The sequence below is a fragment of the Eptatretus burgeri genome, chromosome 1, assembly GCF_056783735.1.
Source record: "Eptatretus burgeri isolate ZD-2024b chromosome 1, Ebu_testis_v1, whole genome shotgun sequence".
In the NCBI taxonomy this organism is placed as follows: domain Eukaryota; kingdom Metazoa; phylum Chordata; class Myxini; order Myxiniformes; family Myxinidae; genus Eptatretus; species Eptatretus burgeri.
The window spans coordinates 30,827,786-30,850,564 of NC_140961.1; the positions used below are offsets into that span (position 1 = coordinate 30,827,786).

At 43.3% G+C, this 22,779-nt stretch overlaps 1 protein-coding gene across 1 annotated transcript in view; it reads left to right on the top strand.

The window, feature by feature from the left end:
• LOC147034164 (uncharacterized) overlaps nt 1–22,779 on the top strand; it is a 266,468-nt gene that overhangs the window by 79,153 nt on the left and 164,536 nt on the right. The window contains exons 22-27 of the mRNA XM_085850149.1: nt 7,123–7,166; nt 10,881–11,068; nt 11,515–11,610; nt 14,731–14,796; nt 14,943–15,120; nt 15,260–15,345. Of these exons, the coding sequence (XP_085706275.1) occupies nt 7,123–7,166; nt 10,881–11,068; nt 11,515–11,610; nt 14,731–14,796; nt 14,943–15,120; nt 15,260–15,345 (658 nt within the window). The remainder of the gene's footprint in view (nt 1–7,122; nt 7,167–10,880; nt 11,069–11,514; nt 11,611–14,730; nt 14,797–14,942; nt 15,121–15,259; nt 15,346–22,779) is intronic.

A 22,779-nucleotide genomic window follows, 5' to 3' on the forward strand; every position in this document is an offset into this window, starting at 1 on the left:
CACACACACACATAAACACACACACACACATAAACACACACACACACATAAACACACACACACACATAAACACACACACACACATAAACACACACACACACATAAACACACGCACACACACAGAAGCACACACACACACATAAACACACACACACACATAAACACACACACATATAAACACACACACACATAAACACACACACACATAAACACACACACACATAAACACACACACACACACACATAAACACACACACACACCTTGTGACCATGGGCATCGTGAAGAGTTTGTGAACCGAGCAACTGCCCGAGCGGAACTTTTTGGAGGTGGCAAAATTGTTGCATCGATTATCTCGCTCCACTTCTGAGGACATTTTTCCCACTGCGTATTACAGGCTCTGTGAGAACACCAGGGTATTGTGGGTGTGAGCACAGGGAGTGGCTAAACTGTGTAAATTGCCCCACCCTTTGTCTTCTGGCCAATGGTTGCCGCCAACGTTGTCACGGAGAGACGGGGCTTGCAAAAAGGAGGGAGGGGCATTCCCGGAAGCCAACTCAAACGAAGCTCTGCTTCCGCTGTGCAGTATCTTGTTGACTCATTGCTGTGTCGGGAAGGGCACACAGTCAGTAACGTTGACAAATGGTAAACATGCTTTTGATTGCACTCATCAGCTGTTCCACCCTTGCTCCACATGGGCCACACACTCCCATATCTAAATATAATTTGCAAATGCTTTGATATTTACAAACGGAGAAATGAGACTCGATGCAATTGACGCTATATGATCCTACTTCCTGTATGTCATATCCGACGCCCTGGAGCAGCTTTGTGACAACACTGAGATGTGTTTGGCACTGTCATATGCAGCTATTTTGTTGAATAGCATGATGACCTTCATTTTCACTGCATACCCATTATTTTGGAAGCCAGTGCTTACCGAGATTCATGACACGCAAAACGTTCTCCAAAATTACCCCTTGCATCCTGTAATCTCTATTTTCATTATTCTTTCTCATCCCCAACACCTTGCACTTTCTCAAGTTAAATTCCATCTGCCAATATTTTGCCCAATCTATTCAACTATCAATACTTTCCTGAATCCGATCACCACCTGCTCTGCTATCCACCTTACCTCCAAGCTTTGTGTCATCTGCAAATTTGGAAAGCTTACTCTTTATCCCATTCTCCAAATCATTGATGTAAATAATGATTAGAAACGCGTCCTCGTACTGTTCCGTGAGATACCCTGCCACTTCCATCGTCCCAGCAAGACATCCTCCCACTCACCGCCACTCTTTGCTTCTGACCACAAATCCAGTTTGCAATCCAATTCGCTACCCGACCAGCCACTCCACAAGCCCTCACTTTGGCGAACAACCTCCGACAACCTTATCAAATCCCTTCCTCAAGAGTCGATATACTATGTCCACTACCTTTCCATCATCCACCCAATCAGACACTGCCCCATCGAACTCCAAAAGATTTGATAAACAGGAATGACCTTTGTTAAACCCTTGCTGTCTACATTTAATTATTTTGTATTTGCTTAAATTGTTCCTCTTCCGGTACTTAATTCATGTCTCCAACACCTTCCCCACAACTGAAGTCAAACTAATAGGTCTCTCATTTCCCAATTTTTCTCTGGGTCCTTTCGTAAATAATGGCATTACATTTGCTACTCTAAGCTGTTCCTTTCCTACCTCCACTCCAACCTGTATCTTTTGTAAAAGCCCTTCCTCACCTCCTTGATAGATCCTCTCAGCTATTGGCAATTCGCCTGACTGTTCTTGTGTAAAAGTTGAAAAAAATTACTTGTTTAATAAGCCTGCCATCTCACCTTCATCAATAACCACTCTTCTGGTGCTATTCCTCAAAGGGCCCACACAGGTCCTCACCTGTTCTTTTCCCCTGATATACTGAAAGAAAGCTTTGCTATTATGTTAAATATTCTTAGCCATGTCCTTCTCATACTCTCTTTTGGCTTGCTGAGTTATTTTCTCAACTTGCCTCTGTTTACTTTGAAAGTGATGTACATCTTACTCCAGTCCTGTTATTTTAAACCTCGCAAATGCCTTCTGCTTCTGCTTAATAGCATTCCTTATATCACTGCTCAACCACCCTGGTCTCTTTCTGTTTGTAGTTTTACACCTCATTGTGATGTACTGACTCTGCACTCCACACATTTGGTCCTTCAAGGTTTCCCATTTCTCTGATGCTGATTGTCCTGTTGTTCGCATCTCCTCATCTCCATCACCCAATTCTCTCCTCATACCCTCAAAGTTTGCTTTCCTGAAATCGAATAGCCTTATCCCACTATCCTGAACTCTAACCCTTAACAGAATCTTTGCACACACGATGTTATGGACACTTGCTCCAAAATGCTCCCCGACCTCCACCTCCTCAACCATATTGAGATCGTTATTTAAAAGGAGGTCTAACACCACCCCCCCCCCCCTCGTGGGCTTATCTACAAACTGGGTTAAAAAGAAATCCTGCACAAAAACTAGAAAATCCTCATCTGTTCAGCCATTTCCCTGTTCCAAGACCCAATCTATCCCTGGCAAGTTAAAATCCCCCATAATTAATACTCTTCCCAAACCACATGCCCTTTTGAATTCTTCATGTACTCCTCCTTCCTCCTCTTCCTTCCCACCTGGACCCCTATAAAAGCATCCTTCCATTATCTTACTGTTTTTACAATCTCGAATGTCGACCCAGACAGAATCCTCAACATTCCTTCCTTCCTTCCTTCATGTTACCCCTTTTTTGATGCAATGCTGTCCTTTAACCTGATTGCTGCTGTTCCTCCTATACTCTCCTTCCTATCACACCGATACACTTTGTCGCCTTTAATCATGTCCTCCAGTTACTCTCCTCCTGAAACCATGTCTCACTCACTGCAACTATATCGTACTCCTCACTATCTACTTTGGCTTCAAGGTCTTCCATCTTATTATTTAAACTTCTTTTACCACCCTACCCCCCTTTTGTAGTTAGTCCTTGCCTCCACACCCCCACCCCTCACGTCTTCAACCAAATGATAAAAAATCCCTCCTGAATTAAAAGAAAAAACTGGCAAAATGCATGTTCTTAGTCTTTTTATTGAACAAAGAATTCTGTATGATCAACACTCATATACACAACATACTTAATGAGATACTTGACATTGCTTCTTTGCTCCCAGATCTTGAATGTGTGGTCGAATGCCAGAGAGAGCACAACGCAAGTCCCCTTCAGCGTTCAGCTTGTTTCTGTACTTGGTCTTGACAGCAACGAGCGTGGAAAATGCGGCTTCACAAAGATACGTTGATCCAAACATTGTCAGAATCCAAAGAGCTTGATGTGAGATCAAAGGTTAAGCAGGAAGGGACGTGACCCGGAACGTCTCTCGATCCAGTTTTTTGAAGTCTTCTTCATCCGAGGAGTTAAACTTTCACTAAAGAAACACCTCTTGCACTTAGTCTGAAATATCAGCTACTTCCCATTGAAATGGGTTCCTAATGAATTTCCAGTCTTCATGCTTCTCATCTATATCTGGAAAGTATCTGATGAATTCTGCTTTCAATTCAATCAGATGAGTAATTATTTGTTTCATTAACGCAGAATCAAGGTGACTGTGAATGAGAGCAGAATCCAAGTTAGCAAAACTGCCTGTATTTCCAACCTCACTTTGCCATTTCCAGATGTCGAGTTTGGCCATGAAGACTCGAATGACGTCATGGTGCATGATTATGCTGATGTTTTTCTCTTGGAGTTTGAGGTTGATGGCATTCAGCGCTTCAAAGATGTCCACCAGGTAAGCCAGAGAGAGCAAAAATCCTTCAGACTGGCTTTTGTCATGGAGATCTGCTTTCTGCTGTGAATCACGAAATGTTGCCACTTCTTGTCGTAGTTCATAAAGCCGTCCAAGCATGTTTCCCTTCGAAAGCCATCGTACGTTTTTGTGGAAAAGCAAGGCTTGATGTTCAGAATCCATATCCACACACAGCTTTTTGAGGCTCCAGCTTTGATGAAGTTGACTACCTTGATGGCCAGGTTCATGACATCTCTCATTTCAGCAGGTAGAGTTCTGGATGCAAAGGATTCACGATGAAGGATGCAGTGCGTACCTATAGCAGATGGACTTTTTTCTTTCACTCTTGTAATGAAACCAGATTGCAAACCAAGCATGGCCGGAGCTCCATCAGTGCACACCCCTTCCAGCGAGTCCCACAAAAGTTGATTTTCCTGGAAGAAGTTTGATACCACTTGAAAAATATCTGTTGCTGTTGTATAACTTTCCATGGGATGGCAGAAGAGCATTTCCTCTTTTACACGATTGCCTGATGCAAAACAACTTCAACAGCTGGAGTGACTGCTCCAGAGCAAATGCAGAATGCGGAAGTGCGGATGCGGAAGTTCTGAAACGCAATCAATACGCCGGCCTCAGCCAAACTTATTTATTCGAACCAATCAGCATCGAAACAACTGCAGTGTATGGATGATCTATGTCCATTTTGTTATAGTTTTATCTTTTTTTTTAAACTTCCATTTTCTTGATTGAAGTTTAATTTAATATTTTTTTCTTTTAAGTTTATTACCATTTAATGTACAGTTACTGTGCATTGGTGAACAAAAGCAACTTCGGTGGGGAAAAACTTCCTGCCTGAACTAATGTGTGGACCATGTTGGACCAAAGAAGGAAAAGATGAAACAGGTGCCAGGCTGGGTTCATTTATAACATAAGCAATTTATTTCAAGCGAGGGTGAGGAAAGGTCATGTGGCACAACAGAAGGTTTATTACCATATGTAAAGCAGGGGAAAGCAAGGATTCCTGGGTGTGGCAATAGAAAATAGTTATTATTCACAAAAGAAGACAGTGCGAGCGCAACAGATCTCAACTTCTGCAATCTGAACTTATTCAAACAGGTGCCCGCAGACACACACCTGAGGAAAAAAGAAGAAGCAGTTGAGGAGTTAGCGACCTCTTGGTACCTGGTGCGGTTGACGGACCTCAGCAACCCAATCGCTTTGAAGTGGGGAGGAGGGAAAAAACTGGGGAGTCTATGGTGCTTGAATGGGAGGTGTAACTGAGGGGTGAATGAGGTGCAGGTGTGATGCACTGGAGGAAGTGTGAAGGAGGTGCATATCAGTTATTGTTACTCTTTTAGTTTCTGCACCTGAATTAGACAAGACAGTTGATGGGAGAGAGATGTTTGAGAGGATAGCTTAAAGTGGTGTGTAAAAGAGTCTGGAAAGGGTAATGAGCATTGCCTGCGGAATGCAGCCGAGCGCCGATGACCCGGCAATACCCCGATAACGTCTCAGTAACGCCGATGACTGCTCGCTCCGCCCTGCTTGTTCACCACACGATCACCCTTGATGACTGCTTTATGGCTTGCGCTGTTATCTCACCTCAGGCTTGGAGAATGAGTCCTTTGATCAGCTTTCTGCCACTATCTTTATGGAGCCTGGGCAAAGGAAGAGCCTGAAAATGGATCAAAAGGCCCTGCGGGCGTTTCTGAGCATTCCCATTGGCGTGTTGATGCCAACCTGAGTAGTTATCCCACCAGACTCTGGAACCAAAAATGGCTTCATTTGCCCACCAACTTGGCCACGCAACTGAACTCCGAGATTTGCGTTGGGCATGGGTTTTCGGGAGCACCCTTCAGCCATGAACGTGCACTTGGCTCCCTGAGAGCATTGTTATTTAGCAGAGTGCCAGGGCTCTCCAGATGTTGTCGAGTGAGTCCCAGCGCGTATTTGTGCTTTGAGTTGCATGTGTGCCGACTCACAGGTACCTCTGTTCCCTGGCATCTCGAAGTATGGTGGTGAGCATCCAGAGAGCTAACCGTTGTTGCGGTTGTTGTAGTGAGTTGGGGAAAGCACTGTGGTGTTTTTGGTGAGGACATTTCAGTGTTAAGGTGGTTGTGGTGAAAGACTGAAGTGGTTGTGGTGAGACGGTCGAGCGTTGGTTTCTGTGGGGATTTTAAGGAGACGTTGTGGTGAGCATTATGGCATCATGGTGAGCATGGTGAGGCGTCCATTTGTGAATGGCGCACAATTCAAATGGGGAAATGGTGTGCATATTGCTCATGAGACCATCGCGAGAGCGTTCCTGTCTGGTCTGGCGTGTAGGCATGCGTGAAGAAGATCATGTTTGAAATAAAATGGATGAAAGAACAGCAAAGGGGAATTGAAGACCCAACTAAAAGCCCGACGCAATGCGTCTTGTCCCAATAACCCACTCGACATAATGTATGGGCTTACTCAACTAATACTAATGAAATAACTGTCTCAGGACTGCTGTTTGTTGGGTGCCATTGCCTTGGGAGAGTGCAGCCTTCGCAGAGACTCAACAATATTATTTAAATTGATAGATTGGCTTCAACTTTTACCGTTACTGGGGATGAATATCTTTGATAACTTTTCCCACCACTTGGGATGGGTACTCTCCCGTGTTATTTATTATTTTGAATCTGGGTTCAGGGATTGAAATCAAGCTTTGTTCAAGTATGTATAAATGATGTTATAATGTGGGTGGAGGCATATCTGGCAATGTCGCGACATCGAAAAGTGCTCTTCTTGTTGGCCCTTCCTCTCAGTGGTGAATAATCACTTTAAAAATTCTTGGACCCAGTTCTGGATCTTCACAAAAATTGAATTAATTCTTCCTTGTCACACATCCAGCCTCTCCACTAAATTTCGTCCAAATCCGTCCAACTTTTTGAAATATCCTGTTCACAAACAGATCTTGAAGTTCGATCTTGAGGTTGGACAGATTATGTTTTCTGACTCTCCTGATAATGGACACACGTTTGTTGTGGGCTTTGTGTGATGAACTGAGATTGCCTTTTGTCTTATGTGCTTTACAGGAAGAGAAGGCAATTTGTTTTAAATAATATGTCCCTCTGTGCTGTGTTTTCCTTTGCAATCTCTGTCATCCATTTTCCTTGCAATCCCCATCATTTTGTTTTGCTCACAAGCTGCAGCTCCATGACCATCAATCCAAATAAAATCCCCATTGAGACTTTGCTCTGTCCCTTCAGTGTTTGTAATTTGATGACAAAAATATTTGCATTCATGTTTTACCTTGTTGCATAATTTAATTCCCATTAAAATTTTTTTGTTGTTGCTGCAGGAAAAAGGGCATCAAACGAGAGGTTTGTGAGGCTGCTGGATAAGGTAATGTTCCAGTTTGTGGATTGTATCTGTTTCTTGATTGCCAGATGTGATCATTGGGATGTCATTGTTCCATCATTTATGAAATTTCACACTGAGGCCACAAATGTTTTGAAAGCTTCCTGTTTTAAGTCGAGAATAACTTAGATTGTCGTCAGAGCTTTCCCAAAATAGTTCCAATGTGAAAATAATGTACTGCACAGTTTTATTATTTATTTATTTATTTATTTATTTATTCGCCCATCCCCCGTGCAGTGGTAGACGGGGTTTTGCAATCACTTCTGTGTGTCTGTGTCTGTCTGGGCCTTAACTTTATTTAAATTTGAGCTTTTGTCATCAAATTATCTGCAAATCTTTATCATGAGAAGATAGAAAAGACATTAATAATTACCTCAAAAGGTCAGCATCATAAATTGTCAATTTGCATCCAATTGACCTGAAATTTTAAGAATTTGCATGTTGGGTCACTGAATTGGTTCCCAATCAAAAGGTAGAAGCCGATTATATATTTATATTTTTTTGATGAAAAGGTCAAGGTTGCTTAAAATCGTCAATTTTCATCCGATTGACTTGAAATTTGGACAGGGTGTGCATATAGTCACTGAATTGGTTCGTCAATAAAATGCAAGAGGCTGATTGTTTTGAGGTCAAAAGGTCAAGGTCACCCAATCCTCAGTTTCCATTGGATTGACTTGAAATTTGAGCAGGGTTTGCATCCTGGGTCACTGAAACCTATTGCTTTAACATCAAAAGGTCATGGTCTCCTGAAATCGTCCTTTTGTTATTTTGGCTGATTTTGTCATACGGAAGAAGAAAAAGAATGTGGACAGCTTTTGCATTTTCAAATTCCTTCTATTTTTACTTGAAGGACCCGCTCTCTGCGGGAGCGGCGGGGTAGGTTATTTTGTTATCCTTATTCAAAAGGATGTATTTTGAAATATTTCTCACTGCATAATTCAAAACACATCACTGCACTGTAAAACGTGGGGGCAGCAATACTGTACTGCAAAGGGTAGTGACTTGTACTTCCCTATCACTGTGACACTACACATTCACAGAGAGAATTTGCGTCTCTGCCCAAACTTCCCTCCCCCACCCTTTCCCCGCCCACTCCCCAAAGACCACCAGCAAAGATAGAAACACCCTCGTATACAAATTGGGGTCATTCTGATCCGATGCAGCAAGTCTGGATTAAATCGGCCCAGAACTGCAGGAGGAATACTGCGACAAACAAACAAACACAGACACACACCGGTCCGTGAATTATAGTTAAGAGCAGAGTACCCGCCCTCCAAGCGATGTTCCACGCATGCACCACATTCTTCTGTCCCACACCTTTATTTGGGTGGTCAAAAGGTCAACGTCACCCAATCTTACTGAAAGGTCTGTATCGGAAGTATATAGGCAACTGAAAGCTCTGCAGTGGCAAAAATAGAATATAACCTGGGCTTTGTGCATGATGTAAAAATATACCAACTGCTTATATTTAAAAACACCTCACTGCACTCAAAACCATGGGGAAAGGAATACTGGACTGTGCTGTCAATGGTGAAGACTTGTAATACCCTCACACTACCTGGAGGCGTCGCCACATGATACATATTAACATGGAGAATTTTCCTCCCCTCCCACCTCTCCCAAAACCACCATCAAAGATAAAAACTCCCGTACACATTAATTGGGGTCATGCTCATCCTATGTCGCAAGTCTGGACGTAATTAGCCTCGAACCGTAGGAGGAGTAGTGCAACAACCAAACACCGGTCCGTGAATTATTGCAAGGACTAGCAGAGTACCCGCCCAAAGGTCAATCTTGTTTCACGCATGCAACAGGTTCTTCTGGTGCATACCTTTATTTGGTTGGTTTGTAGGCAACTGACAGCTCTGTATCAGCAAAAATCAAAATAACCTGGGTTATGTGCCTGAAGCAAAATAATCCCTCCTACTGATAATTCAAAAGCCCTCACTGCACTGGAAAACATGGGGACAGGAATACTGTACTGTGAAGGGTGGGGACTTCTCTCTCCCACCTTGAACGGCACGACACGACACACCTTCACGAGGAGAATTGGTAACCTCCCCCCCCCCCCGCCCTCCCAAGATCACCAGCAAAGATAAAAACACTCCCATTCGCTAATTTCGTCATTATGATCCAACAATATGCAGCAAGTCCGGAGCAAGAAAAAAAAAATCTTCTCCAGACCACTTTTGAGATCGAAGTGGTACTGCACACAAATGATTGACCAGCCATGTTGAATAAAGTTTGATAACTCTGGTGTTTGATGTTACATGGTCTGGCAGCCATCTTGTGTTTACTCTAAAACCTTTCAAAATCCTCTCCAGAACAGCTGGACAGATCGAAGGGAAACTTCACGTACGTGTTCCTCAAGCCTTGGGGATACTCCGTTGTTCATGAATTATTGATAGGTCATGGCAGCCATACTGGATTGAAGGAATATATTAAATGTTTTCTCTGGAACCGCTTATTCTATGGAAGCAAAACTTTCCAATTGTCATCAAACACCATTGCTGAACAGTGTCAAAATGATGACGTCATACGTCACATGATTTGGCAGCCATATTGTATAGAAAAACAGACCTTGTCCGATCAACATGAAACTTCAGAAATGTGATCCTCTCCACCCCTGTTCTTCATTGCATGGCCCATGAGCCACTGTCACCCCCTGTTGGCCTAAGTGCGGCCCCTGACGTGTGGTCGATATTACACAACTGTGAAAACACCCCATCATAATACGCCATAAATGCTATCAAATGTACGCATTGGTTTCAAATGAGTGTTCCAACATTAAGCATAAAAGTAACATAACTACATCAGTATATTATGGTTGCAGTATTGCAAACAATTCTGCTTGCAGCCCAGTTCACCACAATGAAGAAGAGCATGTGAAGGTGTGGTCGAACAGCAGCCATCATGGAGTCCTGGAGGTGGTGTGGTGGCTCTCACACTGATGTCTTATCGGCAAAAGTGCCCCCCCCCCTCTAAAATATTTGTAAATTAGTGTAAATTTTTGTAAAGTGTAAATTTTTGATGTCATCGGTTACGTGGTTTGGCAGCCATCTTAGTTTGAAAACCGATCCTTCAAAAACCTTCTCCGAAACTGCTTAATGGATCAATGTGAAACATATGACATTACATGGAGCGAGGGTAGTGGATCATAACTGCAAAACTTTGCATCGATCACTACAGAGATTTCTGAGATATCGTTTTTTTAATATTCTCCTTTGAACCATTGTGGTTGTCTCACCACATGAATGATGAAGACATTGTTAAATAAAATATATGCAGCAAGGATAGTGCATCACAACTGCAACGCCTCGTATCGAAAGGTGAAGTGGTTTCAGAGAAAAAAAAATTTCATTTGTACAACTTTGCATCGGGAATATTGGTTGAAAATTTCATTGTCATCGGTCACATGGTTTTGCAGTCATGTTGGAAAAAGCAACCTTATCCGATCATCGCTAAACTCTAAAGATGTGATCGATCACCCATTCTGAATTTGATTTGATAAAGAGGACGTCTTGGGTCAGGTGTTCGAGCAAAGCAGGGTTGTGTCGAAGTGGGGCAGCGTGGTACCTGACTAAAACTGCTCACAGTTAGAAAACGCACTTGAAGTTATTTTTGAGATTGTGACAGCAGTTGTACTTGTAACCAAAGGGCTTCCTTGATTTTTTTTAATATTGCATTGTTGATGGGCAGGGCCAGGAAAGAGAGGCAGTGAGAAGGGATGAAGCCAGGAGCGATGTAGGCAATATTGAGGAAGGGAGGAGAGAGCTGCACATCGAGCCCAGAGTGAGCAAGGATGGGTCAAGTGTCCACAACAACCCCAGGACACAGTCGACCTTCTCGTCACTCTCCGTACCCAACAGTTCAGCATTGTCACCATTGTGAGTTGTGTATTGTTGCTTTGACTTTAAAAATGAATGCATCGAGTTTCTTTCCAAATTATTTTTACTTCAACAGTGCTGGAGATGGACAAATATGATTATGAAATGACTTTTGTTTCATTGTTATGAAATTATAAGAAAAGTCCAAATGTAATTATTGGTTTCCATGTGGAATTCATATTTGTTGCTTTTGCTATTAGAATGGGTTCATTGTTCATTCAGTTATTTCATCCTATTTTGTACTCAGTGGCGTTTACCTATTTTACTTCAGTGGTGTCAGTTGGTGCCTTCCCTGAGTTACAAATAAATAAGGTTTTGAAATTATTTTCTTTTGCTGCCGGTAATTATTCAGAGTAAAATTACAAATATTTTATCAACCATTGGTCTCTTTCCCACCACCCTTTCCCTTTCCCCACTGCTGCACATTTTCTCTTTCTGCATCATAGTTCCATCGGGAGCGAGCACAGAGAAGCACTGCTGCAGGCCCAACAGGTTTGGAAGAGACGAATGATGTCGGTGTGGCATGCAGCAGAAAGTCACAAGTGAGTGATTTGATTGTTGTACACAATCAATGTTTTGAGGAAAAACAGGAACTTTTTTTATCGCCGTGCCTAAATTTGCTTCCCTGAAGGGTTGAATCAAAAGACAGCATGTACTTAAAATCATATTGCTGAGTCGACTTGTGTGTTGACGTGGGCATGCTGCTCTGAAGCGATATGCTTCGTAAATGGCTGAATTAAAGCGAATCACAATCAAGTGGAGAGCGTAGCTTCCCTCACCTGGGATCCTTGATTGAGATAATAGTTTATTGAAAGGGGACGAGACAACACGAACGGAGAGACCTGAGATGAAAGCCAGATGGAAACGATTAATATACAGTATTGAAAGAAATAAATACACTCAATTGGAAGGGAACTCGGAGTGCACACCTCTGCCACGCAATCCAGCAGAACATATCAGGACCAATAATTTTTTGAAATATGCTACTGTATATGTCGTTTTTGGCCACATCTCTCAATGGTGAAGAATCACTTGTAAAATAAAAAAAATTATTTGATCCAGATCTGGATTCGGATCTTCACCAAAATCGAATCGATTCCTCCCTTTCACACACCCAACCTTTCATTAAGTTTCGTCTGAATCCGTCCACAACTTTTTCAACTATCCTGCACACAAACAGACAGAAAGGGGTGAAAATATGACCTCCTTCACCTTCACTTGCGGAGGCAAAAATCAGGCCCGAAGGGTGTCCACGGGAGTTGTCCCCCAAATAGGTATTTGCTTTCTTCTCACAAACCATACCTGAAATTCTGATGAAACTTGACCACAACCTTCATCACCCGTCATGTACCAAAATTTGTTCACGGCATTAAAAAAACAATCGATGTTTGTTTGCCTGTTTGTGGTGAGGATGTTGACGTCGTGGAGAGTTTCACTTAGCTTGGCAGTGATATTCATGTCTCTGCTGGCTGTGAGTCAGAGGTCAATGGACGTGTGGGTCGGGCCTGTGGAGTCATGGATTCACTAGATAATGTGGCGCTGCCTTTACCTGTGCGGGAGGACGAAAGTCTGAGTCTTCAGGTCCTTGGTGCTTCCAGTCTTGCTCTGTGCATGCGAGACTTGGACTCTGACCAAGGATCTGAGAAAGAGACTTAATTCCTTTGGTACCAGGTCTCTTCGGAGAAGCCTTGGCTATCGCTGGTCGGACTTTGTGTCCAACGAGCGGTTGCTGAGAGAGACTCAAATGAGATTTGTTACCTGCATAGGAAAACGAGCCACATGTCCAAACATCCGCAGCTGACGCTCACGGACTAACGCTGATCCTGCTCACCAGATTCTCTCAGCGAGGAAGTCTCGTGAGTGGAGAGGCCAATGGGCCGACCACGTGGTTCGTGGTTGCAGCAGGTTGATCGGAATCTCAAGGAGATGGGGATGGGCCAGGCATCTGCCTGGGGGATGGCCAGACGTAGGCCCCTGGAGTACCGGCGGAAAGTGGACGCAGCGACGCGCTGCTCTGGTGCATGCTCCCATTCCTGACCTGACCTGTTGTCTGAGGGGGTTTACGGAGGGAGTTTTGGGGGGGGTTTGCCCCTCCCCACAAAGATATTTGCACACTCCTCAGAAGCCACACAAAATTCCAATGAAACTTCACCACAACCTTCATCACCCATGATGTACCAAAGTTTCTTCATGACATGAGAAAAATCTGGCTCTTTGGGTGAGTTAAGGGATGCCCCCCAAAATATGTATTTACTTTCTTCTCCAAAGCCACACAGACAATTTTTGATGAAATTTAACCACAACATTTATCACCCATGGCTTATCAAAATTTGTTCATGCAATTAAAAACCATTCCAAGTCTGAGGGGGTCTGTGGGGAGGGGGTTTGCCCCCCCCCAAAGTATTTGCTTTCTTTCTTCTCAGAAACTGCACACACAATTCCATTGAAACTTGACCACTGCCTACCTCACCCATGATGTACTTAAGTTTCTTCACGACATTCAAAAAATTGGGCTCGAAAGGATTCCATGTGTGGGTTCCCCCCAAAAGAGGTATTTGCTTTCTTCTCAGAAACTACACACCCAATTACAATGAAACCAAATTTCAACCTTCATCACCCATGATGTCCCAAAGATTGTTCATGGCATTAAAAAAATGAGGGTCTTCGGGATGCTACATCAAGTTTGCCCCCCAAAAGGCATTTGCTTTCATTCTTCTCAGAAACGACATACAATTGCAATGAAACTTGACCACTGCCTTCATGACCCATAATGTACCTAAGTTTGTTTGTGACATTAGAAAAATCGGGGTCTCAGGGATGCTACATCAGGTTTGCCCCCCAAAAAAGGTATTTGCTTTCTTTCTTCTCAGAAACTGCACACACAATTCCGATGAAACTTGACCGCTGCCGACATCACCCATGATGTTCTAAAGTTTGTTCACGACATTAAAAAAATTGGGCTCGAAAGGATTCTACGTGTGTGTTGCCCCCCAAAAGAGGTATTTGCTTTCTTCTCAGAAACTACACACCCAATAACAATGAAACCCAATTACAACCTTCCTCACCCATGATGTTCCAAAGATTGTTCATGGCAATAAAAAATCAGGGTCCAAGGGATGCTACATCAGGTTTGCCCCCCCAAATGAGGCATTTGCTTTCTTTCTTCTCAGAAACCACCCACACAATTCCGATGAAACTTGACCACCACTTTCATCACCCGTGATGTACTAAAGTTTGTTCACGACGTCAAAAAAAATTGGGTTTTAAGGGTTTCTGCGTCGGGGTTGCCCCCCAAAAGAGGTATTTGCTTTCTTTCTTCTCAGAAACTGCACATACAATTCCAATGAAAGTTGACCACCACCTCCCTCACCTGTGATGTCCCAAAGTTTGTTCATTGGATGAAAAAAAAATCCATAGGTATTTACTTTCTTCTCCATTACATATTTTGTGGTTCATCCTTGCCCACCAGTTGTTGCCTGGTTATCTTATCCAGCCAGTACCAGGTGAGCGCCCAGGGGTATTGCCCCGATGTTTTTGATGCATGTTTGCAATTTTAAATTGAATCGCAGTGTTTATTGTTGTTCACTGATTGGAGGATGGTCTTACATTTGATTGGATGTTCTGATTGGAGGACATACATTTTGGGCTTTTTTTCTCAACAGGAATGCAAATATTTTTTTGAACCGAATCACCAACTTCGCATCCAGCTATCACTTCAAAGTTCGCAAGTATGAGAGCATTCTCCAAACACTCGCATCCTTTGTTTGTACCTTTTTTATCTTATGGTCCAAATAAAATGAGAATTGAAAAGTTGTGTGTAAAAAAACCATGATCAAAGTGCTGTGATGTATAAAGCCAGCTTTCTGTACTTCAGGCCCATGACCTTGTGGACCATCAAAAAGAACATCAAAAATGGTGAAATCCACACCATAGCTGACTTCAAGAGGGACATCATGGTTATGTTCACCAATGCTATCTTGTACAACAGTTCTGACCATGCTGTGATCCAAAGAAGCATGGAGATGCAGAGGGATGTGAATAAGCTCATCAAGGTTTGTTTTGTACCATTTTGATATGACTGTCACCTGCAAATGATTCATGTGCATGTACGATTATCATGAATTTGACATTTACAGTGTGATTATTACTGTGATGTATACACTACTCTCACAACAATGTCTGGTCACTCAGCTCTTCATGCAGACTTCCTTTTCCAGTTTGGGGGAAAAGGTATTGAGGAGTCGAGACTTGAATAGAAGGAGAACCTCACCAAGAAGGTTTGTTTCTGCCCCCAGTGGATTTCCCCCATGTCGTGTGTCCGTACCTGCATGGCCATGTCTGGTGGCATGCACGTGTGGTGAAGTGCAATTTTGCTTTGCCTAGAATGGCAGCTCTCGCCGCCTGCAGTTGTGGAGATCTTGTAAGTGAAGCGGCCTCTTGCTTGGCGTGTGTGTGTGTGTGTGTGTGTGTGTGTGTGTGTGTGTGTGTGTGTGTGTGTGTGTGTGTGTGTGTGTGTGTGTGTGTGTGTGTGTGTGTGTGTGTGCGTGTGTGCGTGCGTGCGTGCGTGCGTGCGTGCGTGCGTGCGTGCGTGCGTGCGTGCTTGCCCATTCCATAACTCCAAAACCATGAAATTCGCAGCCTGAAACTTTGCATGAATACCAAGAAAACTCCAATGAAGTGCATGAATGAAAATTGGGTGTTTGGGTTAATTTAAACACCCATTTTTAACATAATTCACTGCCTTATTTAATTATATCCTTAGAGCCTGGTGTTGGCGCAGTGGTAAGGGCAGTGGCTTGGGACCCAAGAGGTCCTGAGTTCAAGCCCCGTTGGGACACTGAATTAATATATGTATGTATATGTATATATATATATATATATATATATATATATATATATATATATATATATATATATATATATATATATATATATATATATATATATATATATATATATATATATATATATATATATATATATATATATATATATATATATATATAAACCAAGTCGAAAACACCAGGGGGTTGACTCAGCCTGCCATCCTTCCGAGGTCGGCGAAATGAGCACCAGTTGTACTGGGCCCGGTGTATGCCCCGGTTAGAATAGGTGTACCATATCCCTGTGTGTCGTAAGAGGCGACCAGGGTTGCGTCAGGAAGGGCATCCGGCGTAAAAACCTATGCCAAATCATTATGCGGACAACAAAACGAATTTCCATACCGGATCGGTCGAGGCCCGGGTTACCAACGACCGCCACCGGTACCGGTGGTCAGCAGGGTACCAGTGGAAATTGTGCTACTGCTGGGCGAAGGAGGAGAAGGAGACGGGGAAGGCGAGTCCGGAGGCAGTGGGAGAGGGGGAAGGGTAGAAGTGTGGAGGTGAGAGTTGGAACTCTGAATGTTGGGACGATGACTGGCAAAGGGCGAGAGTTGGCTGATATGATGGAGAGAAGAAAGGTGGACATACTGTGTGTACAAGAGACCAAGTGGATGGGGAGTAAGGCGAGGAGCATTGGAGGTGGTTTCAAACTGTTCTACCATGGTGTGGATGGGAGGAGAAATGGTGTCGGGATAATCCTGAAGGAAGATCATGTCAAGAGGGTATTGGAGGTGAGGAGGGTGTCTGACCGAGTGATGAGTGTGATGTTGGAAATTGAAGGGGTGATGATGAATGTCATCAGTGCATATGCCCCACATATGGGGTGTGAGATGGAATATAAAGAAGATTTCTGGAGTGAGTTAGATGAAGTGGTGGAGAGTGTATCCAAGGATGAAAGAGTGGTGATTGGAGCAGATTTCAATGGACATGTTGGGGAAGGGAATAAAGAGGATGAGGAGGTGATGGGGAGGTACGGTCGCAACAAGAGAAATGTGGAAGGGCAAATGGTGGTAGAGTTTGCAAAAGAATGGAAATGGCAGTGGTAAACACGTATTTCAAGAAGAAGGAGGAACACAGGGTGACATACAAGAGTGGAGGAAAGTGCACACAGGTGGATTACATCTTAAGTAGGAGATGCAACCTGAAAGAGATTAGTGACTGTAAGGTTGTGGCAGGGGAGAGTGTAGCTCGACAGCATCGATTGGTGGTCTGTAGGATGACTTTAGAGGTGAGGTTGAGGAAGAGAGTGAGGGCTGAACCAAGGACCAGATGGTGGAAGCTGAAGGAGGAAGACTGTTGCGTGAAATTTAGGGAGGAGGTGAGACAGGCGTTGGATGGTGGTAAAGAGGTGTGGGATGATTGGGCAACGACAGCAGAAGTTGTGAGGGAGATAGCTAGGAAGGTACTTGGTGTGACATCTGGACAGAGGAAGGAAGATAAGGAGACTTGGTGGTGGAATGAGGAAGTACAGGAAAGTATAAGGAAGAAGGGGTTGGCTAAAAAGAAGTGGGATAGTCAGAGAGATGAAGAAAGTCGGCAGGAGTACAAGGAGTGGCGTCGAAAAGCAAAAAGAGAGGTGGCTAAGGCCAAGGAAAAGGCATATGACGAGCTGTATGAGAAGTTGGATACAAAAGAAGGGGAAAAGGATTTGTACCGATTGGCAAGACAGAGGGACCGAGCTGGGAAGGATGTGCTGCAGGTTCGGGTGATAAAGGACGCAAATGGGAATGTGCTGACGAGCGAGGAGAGTGTGTTGAGAAGGTGGATGGAGTACTTTGAGGAGCTGATGAATGAAGAAAATGAGAGAGAGAGAAGGTTGGAAGAGGTGGAGATAGTGAATCTGGAAGTGGGGTGGATCAGTAAGGATGAAGTGAGGACTGCTATGAAGAAGATGAAAAGTGGAAAGGCGGTTGGCCCAGATGGAATACCAGTGGAGGCATGGAAGTGCTTAGGAGAGATGGCAGTGGGGTTGTTAACCAGATTGTTTAATAAAGTCTTGGAAAGTGAGAGGATGCCGGAGGAGTGGAGATTAAGTGTACTGATTCCGATTTTCAAGAATAAGGGTGATGTGCAGAGCTGTGGAAATTACAGAGGGATAAAGTTGTTAAGCCACACCATGAAGTTGTGTGAAAGAGTAGTGGAAGCTCGGTTGAGAGGAGAGGTGACGATCTGTGAGCAGCAATATGGGTTTATGCCAGGAAAGAGCACCACTGATGCGATGTTTGCTTTGAGAATGTTGATGGAGAAGTATAGGGAAGGCCAGAAAGAGTTACATTGTGTGTTTGTGGATTTAGAGAAAGCTTATGATAGGGTGCCAAGAGAGGAGTTGTGGTATTGTATGAGGAAGTCGGGAGTGGTGGAGAAGTATGTGAGGATCGTGCAGGATATGTATGAGGACAGTGTGACAGCGGTGAGGTGTGTGGTAGGAATGACGGACCGGTTTAAGGTTAAAGTGGGATTGCACCAAGGATCGACTCTGAGCCCTTTCCTATTTGCAATGGTGATGGACAGGTTGACGGACGAGATCAGACTGGAGTCTCCATGGACCATGATGTTCGCGGATGACATCATGATCTGTAGGGAGAGTAGGGAGCAGGCTGAATCGAGCCTTGAGAGGTGGAGGTACGCACTGGAGAGAAGGGGAATGTTAGTCAGTAGGAGAAAGACGGAGTACATGTGCGTAAATGAGAGGGAGGGTGGTGGTATGGTGCGGTTGCAAGGAGTTGAGGTGGGGAAGGTGGATTGGTTTAAATACTTGGGATCAACTGTCCAAAGTAACGGAGAGTGTGGGAGAGAAGTGAAAAAGAGAGTGCAGGCAGGATGGAGTGGGTGGAGAAGAGTTGCAGGAGTGATTTGTGACAGAAGGGTAGCTGCAAGAGTGAAGGGGAAAGTATACAAGACGGTAGTGAGACCAGCTATGTTGTATGGTTTGGAGGCGGTGGCGCTAACAAAAAGACAGGAAGCAGAGCTGGAGGTGGCAGAGTTAAAGATGCTGCGATTCTCGTTGGGAGTGACGAGGATGGATAGGATAAGAAATGAGTGTATTAGAGGGACAGCGCAGGTAGGACGGTTTGGAGACAAAGTGAGAGAGGCGAGATTGAGATGGTTTGGACATGTGCACAGGAGGGAAACGGAGTATATCGGGAGAAGGATGTTGAAGATGGAGCCGCCAGGCAGGAGGAGAAGAGGAAGGCCAAAGAAGAGGTTCATGGATGCGGTGAGGGCGGACATGCGGGTGGTTGGAGTGTCAATGGAAGATGTGGACGATAGAGCAAAATGGAGACAGTTGGTCCGCTGTGGCGACCCCTAGCGGGAGCAAGCCGAAAGAGGAAGAAGATTTAATTATATCCTTAGTCAGGGTTCCCACTGACCTTGAAAGTCAGTGGAAGTCAGTGGAAGTCAGGGAAAGTCAGGGAATTGAGGTTGGTTTGGGAAAGTCAGGGATTTTTCAGGGATTTTTTTTGTTGGTCAGGGAAATGTGTAATTAGTGCCTAATGATCTTAATTAGTACCCTTTACACCCAGTCAATAATTTTGTTCACGATTATAAATGTTTCTTTGTTGCTATTTTCATGAAAGTCAGAGCTGTACAGTTGCCAGTCTTGACTTTATCTTTGTATTTCAGCCATGAGGAGTGTGCCCCATTCAATGACAGAAACAAAGATTTTACCATGTCTTTGTGTGATTTGAGGGGCTAAAGCTGTTTATAGATTGCAGTTGTACACTTTCGTTAAGCTCAGGTGTTCAGTGTGTAATATGTGTATGCTTCTATACGAGAAGCATACATATAAAAATGTATGCTTCTAGTAGGCAAACTAAAGGTCAAGGATCCCGAATGTCTTACCTTGTAAAGCCATCGACGACAGTGATTGAAGCTGCTACTGTTACTGCTTCTGCTTCTGAAGTTAGCAAGTCAACTCCTAGTGCCGCTGATGAGTTGACATCACAAACAAGTTCTATTGGGACTGATAAAAACCAACAACAACACACAGTAACCATTGCTGGATGTAACATAAACATGGATGTCAGTAAAGATGTAACAAATGCTGAAATTCTGTGGGCACTGAAATGCATTATGTCCCATTATTTGATGAATTCATGCAAGGACTTGAAGGACATTTTCCAGTTGATGTTTGCAGACAGTACAACTGTTAAGAAGATCACGTTGGGAAGCGCGAAGATGTCATACTACATACTTATGGTTTGGGACGATACTTTCATAATGCTCTGTTACGTACTGTTCTGAAATGTTCAAAAATTGTAGTATGCTTTGATGAAGCAATGAACTGGGTATCTCGGCGAGGGCAGATGGATGTTGTGCTGTATTTCTGGAATCCTGAAACAAATATGGTCTGCTCACGATATTTTGATTCGGCCTAAAAAGAAAGCATGTGAGCAGATAAAAGTGCTTCAGACTAAAAAGGCAAAATTTATGGAAGAAGCAGCAACTGAATCTCGGAACGTTGATATGGAAATAGCAGAACTACAGAAACTAAAGAAGTAACAAACTGACATTTCACTTCATGTAAGCAACTGTCCATACTGTATAGTGTATATGTTAACTATTGTAATAACGTTACTCAAACAATTCACATTTGTTTCCTTAATTGCTAGTTTTTCCAACCATACAATTCTAAGCTCCACACGCTGCTTGATGTTATTGACATTTTCGCAATTCTAGTATATAACATCTCGACTGTTACTGCAACTTCCCATGTAACATTTGAGTAATTTCACTTCTGCGGCGGTGAACGTAACTGCATCCGCAGGGAATGGTAGGGGAGTACCCACCAAACCGTAGAAGTTGAACAAACGTTCCTTTTTAGGACTAGATGCTTGGAGAAAAATGTACAATATAGTAGTCTGTTAGTCATTTCTGCAATATCATCGGGTGTTCTTGCTTGTCTGCAATGTCACATTAACAATATCAATGTTTCGTTGTTATTTTGCAGGATTTAGATGTCCTAAATGTTGCTAAATTTTTTTCTGATATAGTTCTGATCTCGTCATGGTACCTGGCACGTTTGACATTAGTATGATTTGTGTTTTGTAAGTTTTATGTTGATAAACAAAAATTAAAATGCCAGTACTAGCTGGGAAAGTGTACTTTCTGGACCATTTTCAAAAAGACCAAAGTTAACACCCAAATGAAGGATCAGTTTAATTTCCCAAAAAAAATGGTATTCAGAAGTTGTCTAAAGCACACCTACATATTTTAAGATTCAAATAAATTTTGAAGCCGACACAATTTTCTGCTAGTATTGGCATTTTAAAAAGAAGAAAAGAATTGAAAATGATTGCATGTACACCATGTATAAATCAAAATGGTGATGGAAAGGAGTCCGTGTTGGGGAGGAGGAGCCGACTAAAATAACTTTATAAATTCTCCCGTTTGAAAAGGTCAGGGAATCCTTACCAACACAGTCAGGGAATGTCAGGGAATTTCATTTTTGAGATTGAGTGGGAACCCTGTTTGTCAGGCACATCCTCGGTCACCGCTCTCCATCGTCCTTGAGGCATATCCTCGGAAACTTCGCTGGGGTCTGAAGCCACCATGTTTTTTTTTTGGCCTGCTCAACCATTCCTCGACTTGGAACAGGCCGCAACGATTTCTTCATGATAAAGTTGTTGTTTTTTTCACTTTCCTCACTCGTATTATCAAATGCCTGTTCATCATAGGTATGAATCGCTGGGTGCATTGCAATGCTTATGAACACCCGGAAACGCCAGCATTCGTGGCTTTATTTCATTTTCGCACATGCGATAACCTCGAGAATATCTTAAAACTAAGCAGAATTACAGAATTGAACTACATAATCGAACTTCGAAGCACTTTTGACTCCGACAAAAAAAAAGTGTTCATTTGTCCAATTTGGCATATTTTACGTTTCGGTCATCTCCAAGAGGTGCATGTTTAATATGACAGTTCAGTGATTGTTAATCGTGTGCCAAGCGAGCAGTTTATCAGTCGTTTCATGAGAGTGCTTAAGCCACTTGGTGAGCACTCTTCAATATTGGCACTGTCTCTGAATACTCCAAATCGATCTACTTGAACAAAGTTCAGGACGACTGGCCTGCTTTGGCCATGTGTTGTTCTGTGGTGCAGCAAGGGGTGGCTGGCTTGCTGAATTTGTGAAATTTTGTTTACCATGATGTTTCCCTTTTTTGTTCTTCCATTATATGACCTGTTACTTCGGCATAGATAAATACAAGTAAAAAATAAACATTTCACTTTTAAAAGTTTCATCAAACGTTTCGTGCATTGAGTGGTGAAGCTCCTTGGCACGTTCTTCAAGTTTCAATTGTGATACTGCGGTTCTCCACCGAAGGTCGGAAGGCAAAATATATTATATGATCACAATGAGGAAAAATGTTTTCAGTTATGAAGTAAGGAATGGCCACATCACGGCGGGAACGCCGAGAAGTGTGCATGCTCACTCTGTGTAGCCTGGATTTGAATCAGAACCCAGCTATAAACTGTCATCACTGTGTTTCACAGGCAGGGTGATTCAACAATGCAAGTGTCCTGTCTTGGACAGATAATAAAACCGGGCATCACATCTGCCGTAATTCCTCACCCTCTTCCTCTTAACGATACCACCTCCCTTTCACCTCTCTATCTCTATCTCTCTGTCTCAACCCTCCCCCTGGTCATCTCCCTCTGTTGAGGGGACTGTAGCATGTACGCATCAGATTCAGCCTACCGGTGGGGTTCAAAGGTCACTGCACATACGAGCTGTTGGTTTTCAATGCTCACGCCCCAGGTCTCAAAGTGTGTGTGTGCGTGCAAATCTTGAAATCTGGGCAAATCCATTCGCCAGATGTTTAT